The sequence below is a fragment of the Eretmochelys imbricata genome, chromosome 1 (assembly GCF_965152235.1).
Source record: "Eretmochelys imbricata isolate rEreImb1 chromosome 1, rEreImb1.hap1, whole genome shotgun sequence".
Lineage (NCBI taxonomy): Eukaryota > Metazoa > Chordata > Testudines > Cheloniidae > Eretmochelys > Eretmochelys imbricata.
In genome coordinates, this window is record NC_135572.1 from 39,017,711 (window position 1) to 39,042,133 (window position 24,423).

Sequence of the window (24,423 nt, forward strand, 5' to 3'; positions counted from 1 at the left end):
TTACCATCTGTCCTGTTTTTAAAGGGACAGTCCTGTTTTTTGGGACTTTTTCTTATATAGGCGCCTATTACCGCCCTACCCCTGGTCCCATTTTTTTCACAGTTGCTATCTGATAACCCTATTCCAGTATGTAGGTCACATGTTGGCCACTCTTGGTTTAGGGCTGAATTTCTTACTCCAGGAATGCAGGGACTGGAAGCGCAGGCTGGGAAGAAAAGAGCAGGGTCTTGCTTTGCTTTCCAGTTAGCCTATGATTGATTCAGTGTTGACTGTCTGAAAAGGAAACCAACATGCCTCAGGCTTTTCTAAACAAAGGTGGTTCACGGCCTGCTGGAACACGACCCTCCCCCACACTAGCCTGCTGTGTGGACCTTGCTGCCGCATGCTAAAAGTTCCACAGTGTGCTTGATCTACCTCACCTTGAAACAGGAGTATATTAAAGTGCACTAGGGAACTTTTAGTATTCGTCAGCAGGACACAGACACTTAATGTGAGGCAAGCTAGTTCAGGGTTGATTTGCACCCCTGCTTGCTGGAAACTTAGGCTATGTCTACACTTGCAGAGTTTTTGCGCTATCAGTTTCACCGGTGATCCGGAACCAGTAAAAGAAAAGTGCAGGTTTGTGTTCTCACTTACTTCCACAGGTGTCAGATCGTGTTCGCATTTGCGGCACTTCCATCACCGATGAGAGCAGTGCACTGAGGGCAGCTATCTCACAGTGCAGCTCTCTCCATTTTGAGGATAGGTCTTGTGGGAAGGGGTGACCGTGGGGCATCTTGCCTCCCTGCACAGCCTCCTCTCCCCAAACACGGATCAAGTCCAATAGCTCAGCATTGTTCCAATCAGGGGATCCTTTGCTCTGTGGAGCAGTCATTGTCACCTGGCCAGATAAGTGAGCACTTCCCAAAAAACAGGAATGGGAGTTTCAAAGTTCCTCGGGCTTTATAGGGGGAGTAGCAGATGTCTGTTTATCTGGCATCAGAGCAGCAGAGCTTCTGGCCAGAGTGGTCACCTAGGCACTGTGGGATATCCTCCGGAGGATAAAAGCTGTGTAAACTGGAAGAGCATGTCTTCACTTGCACATCACTGCAAAAATATCACTGGCAAGAACTGTACGCCTCTCGAGGAGGTGGTTTTCTGTTTATGGTGAAACTTCTGAGGGACTTTTTGCACTTTTGCGCTTAAATGGCAAGTGTAGACATGACCTAGTGTTTGTATAAGCTCCTCATCTGGAATAAAAGTTTAAGTATAAGGGGCAAGCAGTTGGGTACAAATGGAGACTCCAGGGAGACATGATTTCTACAACCACTATTGGGGAGAAAGTTTTTGAATCAAATTGTGATGCTCTGCAGCTTTAACTGACAATCTCATGCTGCTGTGTTATGAAGTTATGATATACAGATATTGGCAATAAAAAATGAATGCCATACTCAATAACAGGATCTGCCTATTTGTATGCCTTTCAGTTGGAAATTTGCAATATTAGGGAACTGTAGAGCTGTATCAGATAAGAAGTCAGCTAGTAGGCCAGGAGCATATGTAATGAAGTATTTGTACATTGAAATGTAATTTTCTGTTTTCCTGCTACTAATAAATTTGATGTTCATTGCTGAATTATATGCTAGTCTTCCAAGTAATGATTTATAGCACGATAGAACCTTGTATTCTTACTATGTATTATGAAAATGCAAACTCCAAGAAAATCCAGATTCTTCTGCTGCTTGTAGAAAATTCTAAAAATTAGTGTCAGAGACCTTAGTGATTCATGAGTCTCTACAGATACAGGCTTATCTATAAAATGAGAATTAACTGACATGGAATAAATTTGATTATCGTTGGCTAAATCTACATTTTCTTGGTTGCCTTTTCCAGCTATCTTACAATATATTGTCCATGTCTATTCCCGTCCTTCCATTCTTCCTTTCTAGCAGAATGTAATTTAAATGCAAGGAAGGGAGGTCTGGTGGGTTAAAACACCATACCGGGATTTAGAAGATCTGGATTCCATTTTCTGGCTCCTGCCATAGAGTTTCTTTGTCACCTTAGACAAGTTATTTCATTTCAGTCTGTCTTCACTGTTGTATAATACTGGTGTTGTTTACTTTCTCCCACCCGTTGTCTCATCATTTAGAGTAGCTCTTTGCAGAAGAGACTGTTTCTTGCTCTGTGCCGAGAAGAATGGGCCCTCAATCTCAGATACGGCCCTGATTCAGAAAAGCATTACATTGCTACTCAGGACAGCATAGTTGACTTTCATGGAATTTATTCAGATACTTAAAGTTAAGTGTCTGCTTAAGCACTGTCCTGAATAAGGATGCTTTCCTGAACTGAGGCCTAAATTAATAATCTTGTCCATCTATTTCCCTCATCTGTCAAAGAGGAACGGATTCCTTACTTTTTCCCACAAAGTAAAGTTACATTTCCAATACTTGTTAAGGTGCTGATGGCAGCAGCTCTCTTCATACAAAGCTTCCCCTCTAGTTTTGCATGCTATTGCTTTTATCTTCTGCTCCCTCTGACTTCTAATTCCACTCCTACTAATGATGCTATCCTTTTCCCTCTCCACTGTTTTTATAAAGTATCCTATACATTATGTTGTCATCTGTCCTCTCTAATGCATTATCTCAACCCTGTGCCTTCTCAGCCCTTTCTTTGCATTCTACTGCTATAGCTCCCTTGAATATGAACTTCTGCTTTTATCTCAACCTGATTCTGTGGCCAATGTTGAGCCGTTGTCTCTTCCATATACAGTAGAATTTTCCTCTCTTGAAACGTCTATGCTGTTCATTTTCAAAACTCTTCTGTCCTGCTGTGGAATATCAGTCATCCCACTTTCCCAGGTCCCTGTTAATATCACTCTAGTCTCTTCCACCTTCTTTTCAAGGTAACATTTTAAAGGGAGCAGGTAGTTTTATCATAGAACTGAGAAAGTGACATGCCAGAGCCAAGAATGCATAACAAAATAGTTTGGAAATTGGACTGGAAAAGGTGGAAAACTTAATACGTGCTTCGTAGCAAGTTCTGCCTATGAAAAATATTGATATTGAAAAGAGCCACAGAGTTAGGTTGCTGGAAAAGCAAGAAATAGCATAGAACTGATGGGGAAGGGCGAAAGGTAGAAAATCTGCTCTGCTCCTTCTGGATTAGTTTTAGAATTCACTTACGTGGGTTTTTCCAGTGGTTTCCTTCTTTCTTTACCTAAGCCTATATTATTATTGGGCTTTCTGCATATAATAAATTAAGATGGTTGATTTTTTTAATGGATAAGTAATTCAGATGACAGCAAAATTTAAAATTTTAGAAAGTTTATATTTAACAGAGGAAACATTTTCTGTTGTATTTCATATTGAAAAAATTTGGAAGAAGCCAAGACTTTATCATAAATACCACTGTATACACTAATTATTAGGGTGTATTGAATCATGGTCCCTACTATGATGATATAATTCAGTGCTGGCGTCAGTATCCTGTTTGAAAACTGCTCCCTGAATTAGCTATTTGCAGAAGGTCCCCAAATCTTCCTCTCTCACCCCCGCCCCCACCACACACACACGCACACACACACACACCTTGCATAAAGCTCCTTCTCCTGGTTCTCTTGCTCATCTGTGAATGGAGTGAGCCTCCTCAACAATTGCCTTTACTTCTGTTTCCCTCCTGTGGTAAAACTGAGTTCCCCAGTTACCATGAATCCTACTATTCCAGTGTCCGTAGAAGAAAATTATTACTAACAAATTTAAAATTCCTCTAAGACTTCAAGAAATAGTCCCACTTCTTAAAACTCTTAAACAGGTCTCATTTTCTTTCTGTAAAATGCGTGACACATAAAGAATACAAGATGGATTTCTGAGACTAAAGGTAAAACAGGGTGACCCAGGTAATTATAGGCCTGTCAGTCTGACATGGATCCTGGGTAAGATAATAGAGCGGCTCAATTAATGATACGCGACTCAATTAATAAAGAATTAAAGGAGGGTGATAGAATTAATGCAAATCAGTATGGGTTTATGGAAAATAGATCCTGTCAAACCTAACGTGATTTTTTTTTTTTGAGATTACAAGTTTGGTTGATAAAGATAATGTTGATGTAATTTACTTAGACTTTGGTAAGGGGTTTGACTTGGTACCACATGACGTTTTGAGTACAAAACTAGAAAGCTATAAAATGAACGTGGCACACATTAAATGGATTAAAAGCTGGCTAACTAATAGGTCTCAAAATGTAATTGTTAACGGGGAATCACCATCAAATAGATGTGTTCCAGTGGGGTCCCACAGGGATTGATTCTTGGTCCGATGCTGTTTAATGTTTTTATTAATCACATGGAAGAGAAAAACATCATGATACAAAAATGGAGGGAGTGGTAAATAATGGAGAGGACAGGTCACCGATACAGAGGTAGGTGGATGGCTTGGTAAGCTTCAGCTACGTTTAGGAAAGAAAAATCAAATCCCCAACTACGTAATGGGGAATAACTGGCAGTTAACCATGGAACTGTGACAAATGGTAAAAATGTTGCAGCATTCTAACCATAAAGGTTTTGGTGATGGCAAAATTATTCTTCAAATACTCCATCCATTTGACAGATCAGTTTGGTTGACAATATACAGTATGTTAGTGATTTACCTTTCCCTGCATAAGCAGGAGGTTTTCTATGTTTTTTTCCTCCTCCCCACCTTAATAATAATAATAAAAAAAAAAACAAATAGCCAGCTCTTTCAAGTTCCAACGTAGAGAGGGCATGAATCAGGAGCATCAAACTGTTACCTCATTTTCAGTTTTTAAAAGAATCTTTTCTCTTATTTGATGGGGATCGCTCTGGCCTGATGTGGCACAGCACCAGGACTGCAGGAGCTTCCATGTTCTCATTTGTGGCAGGAACTTCCAGGTTTGGCCTTCTCTCTATTTAAAAGTTTTGCCTCTTTTGCTGTGCCAGCCAGCACAGTTATACCAGTATAAAAGTGCTGGTGGCCATACAGGTAAGTGAAATAAACTATGCAGTCACAAGTTCGTCTATGCCAGTATACCAGCATCTCTGCTAGGGCTTTGACTGGCGTATCATTGTCAGAAGGAAAAAAGTGTCGCACCCCTGACCAACAGAGTTATTCCAATAAAATATTTGGCCAGGCCTTAGGGTTGTCTACACAGCTTTCTGGCACAAGCCTCCCGTCCTGGGTCGACAAACCTGAGCTAGCACAGCTCGCAGTAGCACATTGCACAGTGGCCCTCTAAAAATAGTGTAACAAACCAGTGAATGAGAAAGGAATAAAACTTTAATAAAACAAACAGGAGAGCGTCTCGGGTGAACTGTTGCACACAGCCATTCTGCTGTGAGTGGCAGAAGCAACCCCCGCCTCAAGGGCACATCTCCTTTCAAATTCCTATGCTCATAATACGGCCCCTTATGAGGGAGCGTCTATAAATTATAATTTCAACAAACATATCTCTACAGACAGCACTCTGAAATGGCGGCTTGGGTTGGAGCTTGGTCTCTAAAGTTTTGGGAGGGGGCGGGTAGGCTTCAGAGCCTGAACTCCAGCCTGAGCTGCAACTGCCATGGGCCGTCTGTACAGCTATTTTCAGAGCATTAGCGTGAACCTTGCTAGCTGAAGTCTGTCAACCCTGGTTGGGAGGCTCACTTAAAAATGCTGTCTAGACATACCCTTAGTGTCTCACCCAAACTGGTCAGTATAGGCTTTCATACTGCAGAGTAGAGGTCTACTTGGGCCTAATTTTAAAGCCCAACCCCACTTCAACCCGAGAATGTCAAGTAATTTTCAGACCAAACCCGACATTTCCCCCCAAACCTGGGTCAGTGACACTGCTGCCACTTCATCCTTGGGGGTTACTGCTCCCTGTGCTGCAAACCATCTCTGGTTACCTCTGGCCTGTGGAGTCAGTGAGGTGGCAGCTGCAGTCTCTGATCCTGCTGACCTTGCTGTGCGGTGGAGTGAGAGGTGCTGCAACTCGTCAACATGCTCACTCCGCGGCATACAGAACACAGCGGGATGGTCATGGCCAGCAGGAGCAAGGCATGTAGCAACTGCCATGTCAACCCTACAGGCAGGCAAAGGTGATCTGAGCCTACCTGAGCAGATTAGGTGGTTTTCAGATCTGGCTTGACCTGAATCCGACACTTGTAGTTGGGTCCCGCTGCTTTGGGTCAGGTTGCAAGGCTCTACTCCAGAAACAAGGCACTTGCTGTGCTTATCCCATGAACTGGACATATCAGAGAAACTTTATATGGTGGGAAGAACTAAAAAAAAAACAACCTGATTTGGATGTATTCCTCATGCTGGTTAAAAATAAACAAACTAGACATATTAAAAAATTACCAGCAAAGAGCACCATCTGGCTCAATTTGTCTGCTCCCTGTTTGTGGTCAGAGTCATAGTTACTTATTTTGTTGACTGAATTTCACTGCTGCTTCACTCCTGCTGGCATTGCAGAGCCAGTTCATCAATGGAAGGAGGAGCTGCATTTTATTTTGGCTCATGCAGCAACACAATCGTTAATGCTGGGAAAATCAAGAAAGAGAGAATACAGCAATGGAGAATGGACATTAGGAGGAAAAATAGTGCCCAAACCAGTGATGCAAACAGGCAGGCAATACTGGCAGTAGAATGACTGTACCCAAATCGGGCGAGGAATCTGGGTGAATCCAAGCAAAAATAACTAATATGTTTGTACACCAGTGCAAGGAGCTGGGTAACAAAGTGGAAGAACTAGAACTACTGATTCAGGAAGTGAAACAAGGGTAACAGACACATGGTGGAATAGTAATCATGACTGGAGTACAGGTATTGACCTGTATGTGCTGTTCAGGAATTATAGAAATAAAGGTAAAGGGATGAAGCAGCATTGTATATTAATGATGAGGTAGACTGTAAAGAAATTAGAAGTGCTGGAAGCAGTAGGGGTGAAAAACCTAACTGGCTTCAAAACTGAGCTTGATAAGTTTATGGAGGGGATAGTATGATGAAACTGCCCATGATTGCGTGTAGCCAATCTATGCTTGCTGGTGATGGGACACTAGTTGGAGAGGGCTCTGAGTTACTACAGAGAATTCTTTTCCCAGGTGTCTGGTTGGTGGATCTTGCCAAAGTGCTTAGGATCCAACTGATTGCTGTATTTAGGTTCAGGAAGAAATTTTTCCCAGGGTCAGATTGGGAGAAACCGTGGGAGAGTTTCGCCTTCCTCTGCAGCATTGGGCATGGGTCACTTGCAGGTTTAAACAAGAGTAAATGATGGATTCTCTGTAACTTGAAATCTTTAAATCATGATTTGAGGACTTCAGTAGTTCAGCCAGAGGTTAGGGGTCTATTACTGGAGTGGATGGGTGAGGTTTCATGGCCTGCAATGTGCAGGAGGTCAGACTAGATGATCATGATGGCCCCTTCTGGCCTTAAAGTCTGTAAGTCTATTCCACTGCAGAGTCTGTTAGTGGTGGTTCTGTGGAGGCCAGGAAGAACACAGCTTGACTGAGGACCTTTAGCAGTGTCTTTAGCAGTGCTCACTGTTGCGAAAACTATCATTTTACTTGTAAACTGCGATTTCCTGTGAGGTCAATGAGAAACCATAAACATGGAACTTGACAATGCCATGTTAGTGTTTTAAGTGCAATAACCGGTTAAAAATACTATCAGAATACTTAATTGCATCATTCCTTAAAACAGTGGCTTTCAGCTTTTCCAGACTACTGTACCCCTTTCAGGAGTCTGATTTGTCTTATGTACTCCCAACTTTTACCTCACTTGAAAAGTACTTGCTTACAAAATCAGACATAAAAAAACAAACGTGTGTCAGCACATCATTACTGAACAATTGCTTACTTTCTCATTTTTACCATGGAATGTAAATATTGTACTTACATTTCAGTGTACAGTATATAGAGCAGTATAAACAAATCACTGTATTGAAATTTTAGTTTATACTGATTTGGCTAGTGCTTTTTATATAGCTTGTTGTAAACCTAGGCAAATATCTAGAGGAGTTGATGTACCCCCGGAAGACCTCTGCAAACAACTGCCTTAAAAGATTCATGTTGTCTTTTTGGGATGATTAAGGTTTTAATCTGCACTAAGTTTAATCTTCCCTGGCAGGACAAAGATGAATGAATAGTGCCTCAGTCAGACATGTATTCATTGTTTTTGTTCTACTGCTACACACAGTAGGAATGAGTTAAACAGGGTAGTTCAACTTTTTAAATTATTTTACTCTTTGAAGATAAAATGGAAGTATGACTTTAAAATTATAATGGATCTTGTTATTTCTCATAGGAGAAAAGGCTGAGAGAAAAGGAAGCAAGAAGAGAAGCCAGGAGGAAAAGCGAGAAGGTAAGGCTTTTTATTGTTTTGATAGACCAGTGATTATAGTTCTGGAACTGGAATTTAAATACTGCTCTTCTTTCTCTCATTAAACAGTTTTTTACTTGATTATTTTTTCCAGGATTTCCCTAATACAATAGCATTTTAAAGAATTTTATTTGCTTGTCGTTTTCATCCCCATACTCTTGCTTTGTTTTGGTGTGACAGCTAGTGGTGGTACTGTACTAAGTGGAGGAAACAAATGTATTTGTTGCCCATTGATGATGCAAAGTTACTTGTTTTTATTTTCTCCTGTTCTGATTTTCTCTTTCTTCAGTTTTATTCTATTCCCAGAGCATTCTTTGGGAGAGGCATTCACTTTATTCTGTATATCAAGCCAGTTGCAGTTTTTAAGATGTAATGTGATATCAGCTGATTATTGTATGCTTGTGTATGCCTATGGCTCTGCATGCATCATGGCAACCTGTAAGATTTGCAGTGAGGTTTCATTTAGCCTTCATGTTACAAAATTCACAAAGAATTTTCTGTGTTTAAATTGAAATTTATTGTATGAAGACCCTTTGAAGTAGTTATGAGCGTATAGTATATGTATAGTTACAATTTTGTATTGGCATATTTAGTATTGTGTATGGTTTGGCTTGTGCTGACCTGAGGAAATTCTGTTACAATGATTTTCCAGAATACTGTACAAGCCCAATAATGTGTGTCATTTCTCATACTGTATCTCATTATGCTATGCCTGAATAGTCATGATTTGTTCTTGGCAGTTATCACAGATCAGACTCCCTTGAGTAAACCCATAATGTTCTCTGTCAGATTTTTCCAAGCCGGCTATGGCACTTGGAGTACAAGTCTGAGATGATAACTTATGTTGTTGTTCTGAAGTGGGAAGTAATTACTCTACAGTATAAGATGAAAAGCCTGGTTATGCTGAGTATTAAGTATTGCTCCATCTTCAAAGACAGCTTGAAAGGTGAGCTCTCAGCATCATGGACTTCTAAATCAGAGAGTAGACTTTTTTTTTGCATGCAATTTAAAATATAAATATGCATATTTTTAAGCATAAATGTGGAAGGCTGGAAGGGAAATTACTTTACAGAATCAACAATTAGCAAAATGTAAATATAGGAATAAAGTATTGATCCTAATCAAGGTATTTAACATTTATGAATACTGTATTGCTTTTTTAATTCTGCCCCTTCTTAAGGGATAAAAAGGAAATCCATGATATTTCAAAAGACAAAAAATGCAGGCTCTACCACCCACTTTGAGTTATTTATGTAGTGCTATAGAAATTTATGGCACTGTCCAATATCGATTAAATGTCAGTCCCTGCTCTGAAGACCTTACAGGATAAAAGTGTAAGGTGTTATCATTCTTCTCTCAGGTCTGTATTGTGTTTATATTTTAAATGCTATGAACCATTTGCACCAGTCCTGTTTCTCATGGCCTTCGCTGTGTGTGTATGCATAGGGAGTCTCTTAAAATCCATTTCTAAGTTTTAAACATTGCAAGTTGTTCTGATCCTGGATTTCTCTATTTTTAGTGACTGTAGGAAATTTGAACACCCAGAATTTGCATAGGTGTTCTCGCACTTACGTACAGTCACCTTTTACAATGTGTCTTGTGGACCAGTGATTCCCAAACTTTTTACTAAGGCAACCCACCAGCTGCTGTTTGTATTTAAATGCAAACCTGTGTTAGCTGTGAACGATTCTAGTGCTGCCAGTACTTCTAGGAGGTTTTAGGTAGAGGGAAGCTTCTGCTGAAACTATTCTCAGCCTGAATCTTTCCCCCCTACCCTTTGAAAGTCCGCTGCTGTTTCTGAGGTGTGACTGTTTGAGTGAGCTGCTTTTTTTTTTTCTTTTCTGTCAACAGTGTTTCTTCTTTATAAGTGTGTTGCAACCACCATCTGTGCAGTAGCTTCTAAAACTGGCATAGCTCTGTTGCATAAGCAAAAGTTTTAGTTTTAAGTACACAAGGGATGATTTTTGTTAGTGCTGTGTGCAGTGGAGTCATGTCACTTTCCATGGCTCTCACTGAATGTCTTGGCATTGACCTACTGAAGAGAAAATGCTTCCAGTGTGTCATAAATATAAAGGGAAGGGTAAACCCCTTTAAAATCCCTCCTGGCCAGAGGAAAAATCCTCTCACCTGTAAAGGGTTAAGAAGCTAAAGGTAACCTCGCTGGCACTTGACCAAAATGACCAATGAGGAGACAAGATGCTTTCAAAAGCTGGGAGGAGGGAGAGAAACAAAGGGTCTGTGTCTGTCTATATGCTGGTCTTTGTCGGGGATAGACCAGGAATGGAGTCTTAGAACTTTTAGTAAGTAATCTAGCTAGGTATGTGTTAGATTATGATTTCTTTAAATGGCTGAGAAAATAGTTGTGCTGAATAGAATGAATATTTCTGTCTCTGTCTTTTTGGTAACTTAAGGTTTTGCCTAGAGGGATTCTCTATGTTTTGAATCTAATTACCCTGTAAGGTATTCACCATCCTGATTTTACAGAGGTGATTCTTTTTTACTTCTATTAAAAGTCTTCTTGTAAGGAAACTGAATGCTTTTTCATTGTTCTAAGATCCAAGGGTTTGGGTCTGTGGTCACCTATGCAAATTGGTGAGGATTTTTACCAAACTTTCCCCAGGAAGTGGGGTGCAAGGGTTGGGAGGATTTTGGGGGGAAAGACATGTCCAAACTCCATTTTTTCAGGAACCCAGATAAAGTTTGGTGGTGGCAGTGGAAGTCCAAGGGCAAAGGGTAAAATAGTTTGTACCTTGGGGAAGTTTTAACCTAAGCTGGTAAAAAGTAAGCTTAGGAGGTTTTCATGCAGGTCCCCACATCTGTACCCTAGAGATCAGAGTGGGGAAGGAACCTGGACACAGTGGGATAGGCTGACAACTTGGAGCCCGGATTCTCAGTCTGGAAAGTGAAAGGAAGTAGCAGATAATGTATAAAGATGGTAGGTCCAGCCAGGCTGTCAGGATCCTGAGGAATTAATTTAGAATGTCCCCTAGTCCAGAAAATTTCACAGAGGAAGCAACAGCATCTGAAGCTTTTCACAGTTCACACGAGGTCATACCATAGGCAGTGCTACCAGCTCCACCAGTAATGAATGCATAAATGCACACGCACAAAAGGAACTAGTTTATCAGGAAGATTCCTCATTTCTTAAAGCTCACCTTTGTCCGGCTTGTCCTCGTCTATCCCTCCACAAACGCAAGTTGACGCCACACCATTCCGTTTTATTGCGAGTTCTTTCCATTTCTGGCCAAAGAGTTTTGTCATGGGATCAGCGCAGGGCATTTTGGGTCTGCCCAGCGGTTGCTTGTGGTCTCTGGGGATCCAGTCACTGATGTGCATTGTCCACCTATTGTCTTGCCTGCGGACTAAAGCTATTTTAGAAAAATTCAGTACATGTGACCTTTAATCTGCTTTAGGTGCACCAGCTGCCAGGATCAAATGAAAGACCCGAACTAGGCTTTTGTAATCACTTCACAGCTATGAGTCCGTTATGTGGAAGAGTAATTGGCATGTCTTCACCTTTTTTTTCTCACCAGCATGCATGTAATTCAGTTGTGAAATTCACTCTTAAAAATGAATGTAGATAAATCCAAGAGATGAATTTATAATTGCTATGTTTTAATTTGAAGAAAGTGTTTTAGCAGCACTTAGTACTGATAATATCACAGTATCCTGTCATACTTTTATTCACTACGCCAGAAATAAATGGGCAGTTGCTTTGTCTTTTGGCTGGCTGACTGTACACTGTGTTACGTACATAATGAAAGAAGACAAAAAGGTGGAAAGTACTGAGATTTTAGTAAATCTATTATTAACATAAATATACTGCTGTTATTGCCATTAATATATACGTTGCACATTACTAGAAGCAAAAACTAAGACACTAAATTTTGATAGTCTATCATAGGACCCTTTTTTAAAAAAAAGTCTTTTAAACTTCAGATGAGACCTAAAATCCAAGTTCCTGACGATTTGTGGTTATTAAAGATCCCAAGGAACAGCAGGGTTAGTTGCAATGAAACCACTTTGGAAATTTCTCTTCTGCTGCTTACTCTGTTTACTGAGTTAAGCATTCTAGTTCTCATGGCTTAGCCCAATGCCAGGTTTCTAGTGCTGCAAGAAAGTGGTTTTAAGAACGATTGTTGAAATATGAAATAGTTATGAAAACATGAACCTTTGAAAAATTTTCCATGGGGGCTCAGAGAGGTCTCAGGGAGAGAAAAGACTGGACCCGGAGTCCAGCTAGTTTTATTTCCTGCCTCAGTCCCTGACCTACTGTGTGATTTCAGGAAACTCACGTCACTTCTTGATTATTTAGATTATTGGTTCTTTGCAGTATGGACTGTCTTATTGTGTGTTTGTGCAGAGAGTAGCTCTATAGAACTCCAGATACAATTTTCTTGCCATAGTACAGATAATGAAGACTCTTCCTTTAAGAAGGCATCATCATTCTCCAGAAAGAGGCTGGGCATTAGCTGGCAGCAGCACTAAGGAGCAGGGAGATTGAAGAACCAGAATAGGAGTTCAGAGTCAGATGTCTCCAGACACCCTTGTAACAGCCCCATAGTGACAGTGACCTTTTGCAGGGCTTGTGTTAACTATTAAAACAGAACCACAGAACTCAGCTGCCATTCAGTACATAAGTTTTTGGCTCGTGCAACTGAAACTTATTGATGCTCAGTCATTCTGAGAGCAGTCTTGCTAAACGTTAGGCAGTGATCTCACTATGTTCATGTTCTCGGCAGGTTGTATTGAGATTGTCATACTCTGCTTCATTAAAATGTCTGACAAGTGTTGAGGGTTTGATTGAGGATGGTGTTAGTAACTTCTGTGTATACTTGGCCATCAATTCTGTGTGTGCCCTGCAGACCGAATAAGACGGTAAGTGTATCAAGGCTGATACTTTGTGGTTTTTTCCCCCTTTAGGTAAGAATGAGTGACAAGGTCAAGTCATTGGACTAAGCTAAAGGGAGTGGAATGTTATCCAGGAAGAACACTAAATTGTGGTCTGTCCATCTTCTTTTAATATAGGAGTGCCATCCAGGCTTTCACTCATTGTAGACTCTCTTTCACAGGAATGAATTACTGCTGAATAATTTCAAAGCATTATATGCAGATTGGCATCAGCATCAAGATAGTAAATATGAATTTGCTTTTTCCACCACCTTTTTTCCTCCTTCCAACACATTTTGCAAGTCCCAGAGGAATTCCACTCCTGTAAGTGTAAAAAGAAAAGGAGTACTTGTGGCACCTTAGAGACTAACCAATTTATTTGAGCATGAGCTTTCGTGAGCTACAGCTCACTTCATCAGATGCATACCGTGGAAACTGCAGCAGACTTTATATATACACAGAGAATATGAAACAATACCTCCTCCCACCCCACTGTCCTGCTGCTGCAGTTTCCACGGTATGCATCTGATGAAGTGAGCTGTAGCTCACGAAAGCTCATGCTCAAATAAATTGGTTAGTCTCTAAGGTGCCACAAGTACTCCTTTTCTTTTTGCGAATACAGACTAACACGGCTGTTACTCTGAATCCTGTAAGTGTGTGAGGCTTTTGGATCGCCTTCCAAGATTATCTCAGAGAGCAATGGAGAACAGAATCTTACCGCATTCTCTTTAAATGTTGGCAAGGGTCTTGGTGGAAGAACATGGACAAAAAGCACCCAAATCATCAGGAGACAGATATTCAATGGAGAAGGGAAAGTGGCAGATTTAAACATAAACATCTGGATAGGGCACTTCACTGCAGGGTGCACTGGAACCCTCTACCTTGTACTGCTATTCCTTTGCCTTATGTGCCATATTCTGCTGGGATTTTAATGAGAGGAACACAGGGAGCCCTGCCTCTTCCCCTTCTGCACCTTTGCTTCTACCCCTCCTCCCCGAATGATCTGACGTGATCAGTCTGTTGTGCCTCAGAGCCCTTTGTGCTAAATTGCAAAATTCAAATGCAGGGAAAGGGAGGGGGTCTTACTTGTCAGGCCCACCCCCATCCCCACATGCAGGGGCTCCTTTGGTGAATGATCTCAGGTGATCTCAGATTAGTATCACGGATCAAAATTGATTTAATACAATTATCTTCATGATAGGTCTACTCTGTGAATGTAGGTTGTAATGTTTCACATTACATACTTGTGGCTTGCAGATTTTCATTTAATGTCTTAGGGTATGTCTACACTACGAAATTAGGTCAAATTTATAGAAGTCGGTTTTTTAGAAATCTTTTTTATATAGTCGATTGTGTGTCCCCCCCACACAAAATGCTCTAAGTGCATTAAGCGCGTTAATTTGGTGGAGTGCTTCCACAGTACCGAGGCTAGCGTTGACTTCCGGAGCGTTGCACTGTGGGTAGCTATCCCACAGTTCCTGCAGTCTCTGCCACCCATTGGAATTCTGGGTTGAGATCCCAATGCCTAATGGGGCAAAAACATTGTCGCGGGTGGTTCTGGGTTCATGTTGTCAGGCCCTCCCTCCCTCCCTCCTTGAAAGCAATGGCAGATAATCGTTTCGTGCCTTTTATCCTGAGTACTATCATTAAGTACAGCATTAAGGGGTAGGCTGGGTCCCCAAGGATAACTATAGGCATTTCAACATCCCTAACGGTTATCTTCCGGTCTGGGAATAAAGTCCCTTCCTGCAGCTTTTGAAACAGACCAGAGTTCCTGAAGATGCAAGCGTCATGTACCTTTCCCGGCCATCCCACCTTGATGTTGGTGAAACGTCCCTTGTGATCCATCAGTGCTTGCAGCACTATCGAAAAGTACCCCTTGCAGTTTATGTACTCACCGGAGCACCAAGCCGGCGAGTACATAAACTGCAAGGGGTACTTTTCGATAGTGCTGCAAGCACTGATGGATCGCAAGGGACGTTTCACCAACATCAAGGTGGGATGGCCGGGAAAGGTACATGACGCTCGCATCTTCAGGAACTCTGGTCTTTTTCAAAAGCTGCAGGAAGGGACTTTATTCCCAGACCGGAAGATAACCGTTAGGGATGTTGAAATGCCTATAGTTATCCTTGGGGACTCAGCCTACCCCTTAATGCCATGGCTCATGAAGCCATACACAGGCAGCCTGGACAGTAATCAGGAGCTGTTCAACTACAGGCTGAGCAAGTGCAGAATGGTGGTAGAATGTGCATTTGGACATTTAAAAGCATGCTGGTGCAGTTTACTGACTCTGTTAGACCCCAGGAAAACCAATATTCCCACTAAAAAGAAAAGGAGTACTTGTGGCACCTTAGAGACTAACAAATTTATTTGAGCATAAGTTTTTGTGAGCTACAGCTCACTTCATCAGATGCAAATATTCCCACTGTTATTACTGCTTGCTCCACAATACCTGTGAGAGTAAGGGGGAGACGTTTATGGCAGGGTGGGAGGTTGAGGCAAATCGCCTGGCCGCTGGTTACATGCAGCCAGAGACCAGGGCAGTTAGAAGAGCACAGGAGGGCACGGTGTGCATCAGAGAAGCTTTGAAAACCAGTTTCATGACTGGACAGGCTACGGTGTGAAAGTTCTGTTTGTTTCTCCTTGATGAACCCTTCCCCCCCCCCTTTGGTTCACTCTACTTCCCTGTAAGCTAACCACCCTCCCCGCCTCTCTTTGATCACCGCTTGCAGAGGCAATAAAGTCATTGTTGCTTCACATTCATGCATTCTTTATTAATTCATCATGCAAATAGGAGGATAACTGCCAAGGCAGCCCGGGAGGGGTGGTGGAGGAGGGAAGGACAAGGCCACACAGCACTTTAAAACTTATTTTATGCCAGCCTTCTGTTGCTTGGGCAATCCTCTGAGATGGAGTGGCTGGGTGGCTGGAGGCCTCCCCACCGCGTTCTTGGGCGTCTGGGTGAGGAGGCTATGGAACTTGGGGAGGAGGGCGGTTGGTTACACAGGGGCTGTAGCAGCGGTCTGTGCTCCTGCTGCCTTTCCTGCAGCTCAATCATACGCTGGAGCATATTAGTTTGATCCTCCAGGAGCCTTAGCATTGAATCCTGCCTCCTCTCATCATGCTGCCACCACCTATCAGCTTCAGTTCTCTCTTCAGCCTGCCACCTTTCCTCCTGGTCATTTTGTGGTTTCCTGTACCCTGACGTTGTCTGCCTCCACGCATTCGTCTGTGCTCTGTCAGTGTGGGAGGACAGCATGAGATCAGAGAACATTTCATCACGAGTGCGTTTTTTTTTTTTTTTTTTTGCCTTCTAATCTTCGCTAGCCTCTGGGTGAGTTCGGGGGGTACTGGGTCCAGGTCCAGGGTGAGAAACAGTTCCTGGCTGTCAGGAAAACCGGTTCCTCCGCTTGCTTGCTGTGAGCTATCTACACCTTCATCATCATCATCTTCCTCATCCCCAAAGCCTGCTTCCCTGTTGCCTCCATCTCCATTGAAGGAGTCAAACAACACGGCTGGGGTAGTGGTGGCTGAACCCCCTAAAACGGCATGCAGCTCATCATAGAAGCGGCATGTTTGGGGCTCTGACCCGGAGCGGCCGTTTGCCTCTCTGGTTTTCTGGTAGGCTTGCCTCAGCTCCTTAAGTTTCACATGGCACTGCTTCGGGTCCCTGTTATGGCCTCTGTCCTTCATGCCCTGGGAGATTTTGACAAATGTTTTAGCATTTCGAAAACTGGAACGGAGTTCTGATAGCACGGATTCCTCTCCCCATACAGCGATCAGATCCTGTACCTGCTGTTCGGTCTATGCTGGAGCTCTTTTGCAATTCTGGGACTCCATCATGGTCACCTCTGCTGATGAGCTCTGCACTTACCTGCAGCTTGCCACGCTGGCCAAACAGGAAATTGAAATTCAAAAGTTTGCGGGCCTTTTCCTGTCTACCTGGCCAGTGCATCTGAGTTGAGAGTGCTGTCCAGAGCGGTCACAGTGGAGCACTCTGGGATAGCTCCCAGAGGCCAATACCGTCTAATTGCGTCCACAGTACCCCAAATTCGACCCGGCAAGGCTGATTTCAGCGCTAATCCCCTTGTCGGGGGTGGAGTAAGGAAATAGATTTTAAGAGCCCTTTAAGTCAAAAAAAAGGGCTTCGTCGTGTGGACGGGTGCAGGGTTAAATCGATTTAACGCTGCTAATTTCGACCTCAACTCCTAGTGTAGACCAGGGCATAGTACTTTCTACTTTCAAATCCAGGGTAGAAAAGCATCTGTTTTGTCCTCCAGCTGCTGTTTTCCTTTGTTTCAATTGCCTGGATTGCAGTTTTTTGGGAAGCTTCTGATGAAGACCCAATATGTATTTGCAAGTAGAGGAGAAACAGCAAGTGTTCTTCTATTCGTTAATGGGTGAGGGAGAGCGAAAGATTACATCAACAAACTACTTTCCCCTTTCCTATAGTTATAGAGTGCAGCATTGTAAAAACCTCTCAGTGGATCTCTTGTTCATCTGACATTCTTAAAGCAGGCCTTGTTTCAAAATTTCTTTCAGTGTTTATGTGAATTAAAAAAAACAAAAACAAAACTTCATTTGGATGGAAATTTCTTTAAATCTTTGCAGCAGAAATCTCATAGCAGTTCCATTACCATTTTAATCCCAATACTTTTTGCTTGTTTGTTTAATGTTGTGTAAAATTATGTACAAAAATGACTGGCTGTGAATGCAGAACACCTCACCAATTACATAAAACTCTTATGCAGGTTTCATATTCATCCTTCTTTTGTTGTTTGTTTTTAAATGATTTCTTCAGGTTTGGTGGATTGAGTAGTATGTTGGCACCATCCTGGGCTTCACTGCTCAGCTGTGGAGCTTTCAACACATTACAGAACAAATTGAGATGTTTGCATTTATTCCAGAATTATAATATTTTGGCATTAAGCAAAGCCTCAATATTTTTAAATTAAAACTTTGGGTTATCAAAAATTATGAGACTGTGAAACAAAATAAACATGGTGCCAACATATGCACATATTCTGTGTTCCTTTTAAATATTGTGGGTTTTGTTAAGATTTATTTGGAATATATGGTTAAAATCACCTGTTGGTGGTTGAAACAGTGTTCTTTTAATTCAAGCGTTAAGGGCTGGGTTGGCACCTTTCAATCCAGCCTGAGTAAGTGGCAATGAGTAGCTGAGTAGTCTCAAGAGGGGACGGGAAGCAAATAGTGACTCAGTCACCATTTGGGTTCTGGTTTCTCTGCTCTTGGGGGTAATAAGTTGACCCAGCCCTTTTCCCGAAGAGCTTACTTCCCCCTTCATGCCAGCTAGAGTAGAGTCAAGGCCAGAGGTGGAAGTGGCTGCTGGTACGGGCCCGTACGCAGCTAATGTTAAAGCGCTTTAATGTCGCTGCCCCTTTTGCCCTCCTCCCCCACTGTTGGCGGCCCTGCCGGTAGGGTTCCTACCGACAGGGCTGCTGACTGGGGGGCAAAGAGGGCAACTGCCTTGGGGCCTGGCGATTTAAAAGGGCCCTGGGCTCCTGGCGGATGTTACCGCAACAGCAGCCGGAACTCCAGGCCCTTTAAATCGCTGCTGGAGCCGTGGCCTGAGCTGTGCAGTAGGGCTGGCTGCAGGAGGCTGTCCCTAGCCCTGCCCTTTTGCCCAAAGCCCTGCCCCTTCTACCCAAGGTCTCACCCCTTCCGGGGCCCCATAGCCAGACACCCGTACTGGTAAGTCTTTCCTCATACTTTCATCCCTGGTCAAGGCACTTCTCATTTTCTGCCCACCTGCACAGCAGAGGGAGTTACAACCCAGCAGCAGTTATTCTCCCCCTCCCTGCAGGATCTGGCAATGTGCACTATATGCAGGAGAAGTTCTGTAGCCTGTGTTATAGAGGTTCTATGGCCTGTTGTGACCTGGGGTCGCTACCACCTGCTCATAGCATACAGAAGCCTTGTTTGGGCCTGCCGGGTTCCACTCCCCAACTCCACAGCAACATAAGCCCACCCCTCTGGGAGTAGCCAGGCCCCGCTGTTTCTCTACAGGATAGCAATAAGCACGCTCCAACCTACATCCTGGATTCTCCAGACCTTGGTCCCCTGGAAATGCACAGTATTCACAGTTGCTCCTTCCAAAGAAACAGTACACCCCAACTTACCAGTTTCACCTCAGGTCACTGTTGTGCTTAATACACAGCACTTAGATCTGTTTATAATGAAATCAAGAATAAGTTTATTTAACAAAGCACAGATGTTCAAGTCATAGCAAGTAGAAGTTTTGGAAACAAATGAATATATATATAAAATAGAATTGTAACTTACATGTTAAAGCCTCGACTTAATTAACTAGCTACTCTTAGGTCCAGTAGAGTATAGCTCACCCAAAATCCTTGCAGCATTTTGCAGCCAGGATTGACTGTGATCCTCTTTTCATGAGACAGACACACTGACAGCTTGCCTAGTCGGTGAAGAACTCAGTGTGTTCTTTTGCCTCCTATAATATTGTGACAGATTTATGTTACCAATCTGCCTGGGGCTTCAGGTGATCAGGCTAAGGCTGCAAAATCTTTAGCGGAGGAGATGAAGGAGCACACCAAGTGACTAAGTTTAAAGCTTTATTAACCAAATAACAGCGGTTAGTGCTGGGTGCTCCCCATATCATTCAGAGGGAGGAAGAAAGCGTTAGTGCCCAAACCCTAACCTACTTTCATACTTACACATGCACGACGCAAGGCTGGCCAAGCCTGAGTGTAACGTAAAAAGAAGAGGGGAGGAAGGGTAGAGGAGAGTTCTGCCCTGTGCACAGGTCGTCTAGGGTCCGCTGTAGATCTCTGACTTGCTTCAGCTCTCGGGAGGGTTTTAAGCCCTGGGTTCTTCTGGGGGTGTTTTCATCCAGGGACCTTTGCGCCCCCTCCCCCCGCCCCCCACCATGCTCTCGGTACCAGTCCGAACTGGTCTTCCACGGCTCCCTTAGTTTCCCCAAAACACACTGGTCTCGGGGGCGTGAGACCTGTTGTTTTTCAACTAACTGGACTTCGCAATCTTACTGATTTTGCAAACCCCTTCAGTTCTGTCTGGCTCAGTTCTCCTTTCTCACGGCTGGCTGGAGTTGAGATACAGGCTAGGCTTCTGGCTGTTTGGCAACAGAGAGCTTGTTTGTGTGTGCTAGCCTTGGGCTGCAGTTTCATTCCTTATTTTCGGGCCTAGCTGGATCATCAAGTTAACCCGTTCCTTTCTCCCTTCCTCCTCCTTCGGCCTCTTGTAACCTGCAAAGGAATCTTCCATTCCACACTCACACCTTTAACCCTTCCCAAGATACTTCCCAATGCATATAAAGGCGTTAGCAATATACAATGCTGGTGCTTACCCAGGGGACCCCATGGGTGGGGAGGGGGCATTTTATTGTGACAATATACAAGTCCCACCCTTTGTCTTCATTCACAAACAGGACACTTCCCCCCTATACTGTTTTATTTTTTCCTGTGGATTTTCTCTCTTGCAGATGTCACAACCTTTTGACTAGCTCCTGGTTCAGTATGCAAATAGGCCTTCATTGTTAGGCAGACTATATACAATAACTTATGACCAGACAGGGAGAAAAGCATCTGTTACCTCCTTCCTTAAAGGAACATGTCCGGGTCATGTCACTTCCTGGTGACCTGCTTTAACTCCAAGACCGTAAGAGCATAATTTGCAGTATAGATACATAACTTCTTAAATATTTTCCATACATACATTTTGCAACGATGACCAGTTGGCGTCTTGCTCTCAGTAGAGACCTTAAATGCCACCCTCTGAACCATTACGCATATATATGATCCAGGAGATCTCTGGGAACCCTATACAACCCCTGTGCACTCTGCTAGTTGGCATCCAGAGGTCCCTGGGTCACACCTATGCTATACAGGTCCAACTAAATGATCACAGTCGTTCCTTTTGGCCTTGGAGTCTGTGAATCTGTACTTGAATGTATAACGTATCTATGTGTGTGCAAGAAACTAAAGGGAACTCTCAGAGCACTGCTTATTGTTAAATGAAACACAAACACATACAGTCAGAAGCAAAGATGTCTGCTACATTTTAGTGTGAGTTCCTTCTCAACATTGGCTGATTTTCATGCTAATTATGCAGCATCTGTCTGTAGCCATAAACCAGTCAAGGATGGAACGTTGGCCTTTATTTTATATTTCCACCTTTTGGCTGTTTTTGCCTCAACTTGAATAGTGATTTGAGTATTAATAAAATAAACTTTTTACTGTCGTTTAATAGATTTGTAAGGTGCTAGTTTATACAGTGGACTAATGTGATAGTCTTTCATTTTTGGGACTTTTTTTTAAGTTGGATGTGCCTAGTTTAACTATAATTAGCATGTGCAGTTACTGCAGCTGTGTACAAATTTGATGTGCATTTTGCTTGCCGAATTTACTGAGGAATCTGGCCTCTGGAAACTAGCAAGAACCTCAGTAAGGTCAGTCATTTGTTCGCTGTCCAATTAGGCACAAATTAGCCTGGTGGTTGCTCTGCTCAAGACAGGCCCAGGACTTGAGAGTGAAGGAATGGTTTTTGACTCCGCTGTGTAAGGAAGTGGGCAGAATGTGACTCTGACCAATGCCAGGCTCAAGCTAGTACTATTAGTTCATCACTTACATTTGTACTGTATTCACACTCAAATTTTAAATACTATAGAAAGAGACATCTTATGATTTAAAGTCAGTTACGTTTTTTAAAATTACTTTTATCCCCTTTTGAATTTCAGAATATCAATGTGCTGGCTTAGCATGTGACGGTGTTAAATGAGTGGTTCTTTAGAAAATTATTCATAGTGATTTGCTGTTTGAGAGCCTCAGTGTTATATAGTTAACTGACTCATTAATATTGTTTAGCCACCTACATTTGAAAATCCTCTACCTTAATACCACAAGTTTTTAAAGCGGTAATATTTTCCCTATCTGTTGCATTCAGAAAGCAAATTCCACATACATTTCTAGGAGCAGGTCAAAGCGTTGCTTCTGACTGTGATTTTTGTGCTAAATGCACCATGCTCCTTGTAACTCTTCCCCAGTATTATAAATTAGAGTAGGGCCTGAATTGGAAACCTCAGACTTGAGCACCCCAAATGTTGAGCATGTTTGAAATCTGAAACTAGATCCAGATCTTAATTGTCTAGTGTCTACAGCAGCTTTTACACAAAACTCTTCTATATGAAGTTTGAACTCTGTGACTAGAATATGAGTTACTGTCCCAGTCAGAGAATAGCAGTATATTCTCATCTTATGGGTGATATACATTTGTACAGCACCCAACACAATGAAGCTTAAATCCTGATTTGTGTCTCTAGGCTCTATGGTAATACAGATAATACAATATTATGTATATACAGTAGTTGTTCTTCAAAGAGGGACTCAACCAAAACCCCCATGAGGCTCTCAGTTTTGCAGTTTGAACTCACCTCTGGTATTCCTTTGAGCAACCCACCTCCTGGCTTCCCACATCTGTATTGAATTTATTTAGATCATAGGATCTTCCATCAGGTTCCTGTCTTATCCGTGTACAAATCTCATGAATGCACCTCAAAGGTGCTGTGTAAGAATAAATAATTGCCAGATGAGGTATGGTAATCCTTTAGATGTTTTTGATTCTGTCCAATTCTTCACCCACTAAGGAAACAGTGCAAGTTTTAAATCAGACTCCTCTAGTTGCTCGACTTCTTCATTTTCTGTTAACATTTTTGGAATATGTAGCTTGCATTCCTAGTTAGCCTACTGTCAAGATCCTCTGCAGTCGCACTTATTACTAGCTATGAAAGCAGTTCCTTTACAATCAGCAATCAGAATACTATTATCTCCATGCTGGTTGATAATACCATAGTTGCCAACATTTGGAAACTTTTCCAGTGGCAGTTTTCAAAATAATCCAGGGTCATGTGGTCATCAAGATCCCAGCTGCCACAGAGATGTGTATGCATTCAGTTGAATTTTTAAGTGTCTTTTAAAAAAAAAAAAAAAAAAAAGTCTTAATCAGGCCCTCAAAACTGTTGTTCAGACCTGTTTTCAAATATCTGCTCTCCTACCAGCACAAAAAGCCATTAATTCCTTTACCCAATATATCGCATTTGGTGGCTCATCAGTCCTAATGATTCAACCTTGTAAAGACCTCATATTAAAGCAGCAAAACAAAATTATTGATAAGAGAACCCCAAAAGTAAAGTGACTAGCATATAAAAAGATGTGGTTATTTAGGCCTCATGACCCTCCCCAGAACAACCACGGACATCTCACCTGTTGTATATCTTGTGGGGGAAGCTTAGGGTATGTCTACACTGCAATTAGAAACTGACTCAGGCTCATGGAGCTCGGGCTGTGGGGCTGTTTAATTGCGGTGTAGACATCCCAGCTCAGGATGGAGCCCAAGCTTTGGGACCTCCCACCTCACAGGATACTTGTGCTTGGGCTCCAGCGTGAGTCTGGACAACTACACTGCACTTAAACAACCTCACAACCTGAGGCCTGCTAGCCCGAGTCAGCTAGCATAGGCCAGCCACCAGTGTCTAACTGAAGTGTAGTGGCTTGCTGCTCCTGTTTGGTGGTGGTAGCTCTAGCCATAAGGTCTACATCTTCCACCCTGTTCAATCTGCCTCTGCCTCTTTTTTGGCCTTCAATGGAATTTCCTCCTCTCTCCCTTCCTTTTTCCCCCACTCTGCCACTTGAGCTAATGGAGGAACTGACAGCAGTAGTAGGTGGCTCTTCTCTATGTAGACCACCACTAGAGGGGGATGGGACACTTTGCCAGCAGGTGGAGGGAGAGGGAGAATCCACCCTCCTGTAGTTTCTTCATCCCAATACTTGATTCTTCACAAGGAGTGAACTCAAGCTGCTGTTGGCTCTGGTTGACTGCCTTCTTGCCTGTGCAAACTTAACAACAGTGGAGAACAGTGGGAGAAAAGGGGAAGAAGCAGACTGGAAGCTAGCATTAGAAAGTGCAGAGGGATAAAGTTTTTCCAGTATGAGCTTCTCTGCAGACACTGGTAAAAAGGACAAACATCCTGGACTTTCCTGCCTGTACATATATTTGTGTATATTTATTTTATTGGGGTGTGTAAGCCTAGCCCTATTGGATAAACGGCAGTCTGCCTAAGATGTTACTCCCCAGTGTTCCCGGGGGACTGCAATAGGTGATTTATCCTATTACACACAC

General features: G+C 42.6%; 1 protein-coding gene across 1 annotated transcript in view; it reads left to right on the forward strand.

The window, feature by feature from the left end:
* DDX10 (DEAD-box helicase 10) overlaps nt 1-24,423 on the forward strand; it is a 328,324-nt gene that overhangs the window by 224,614 nt on the left and 79,287 nt on the right. The window contains exon 16 of the mRNA XM_077808979.1: nt 8,281-8,337. Within this exon, the coding sequence (XP_077665105.1) occupies nt 8,281-8,337 (57 nt within the window). The remainder of the gene's footprint in view (nt 1-8,280; nt 8,338-24,423) is intronic.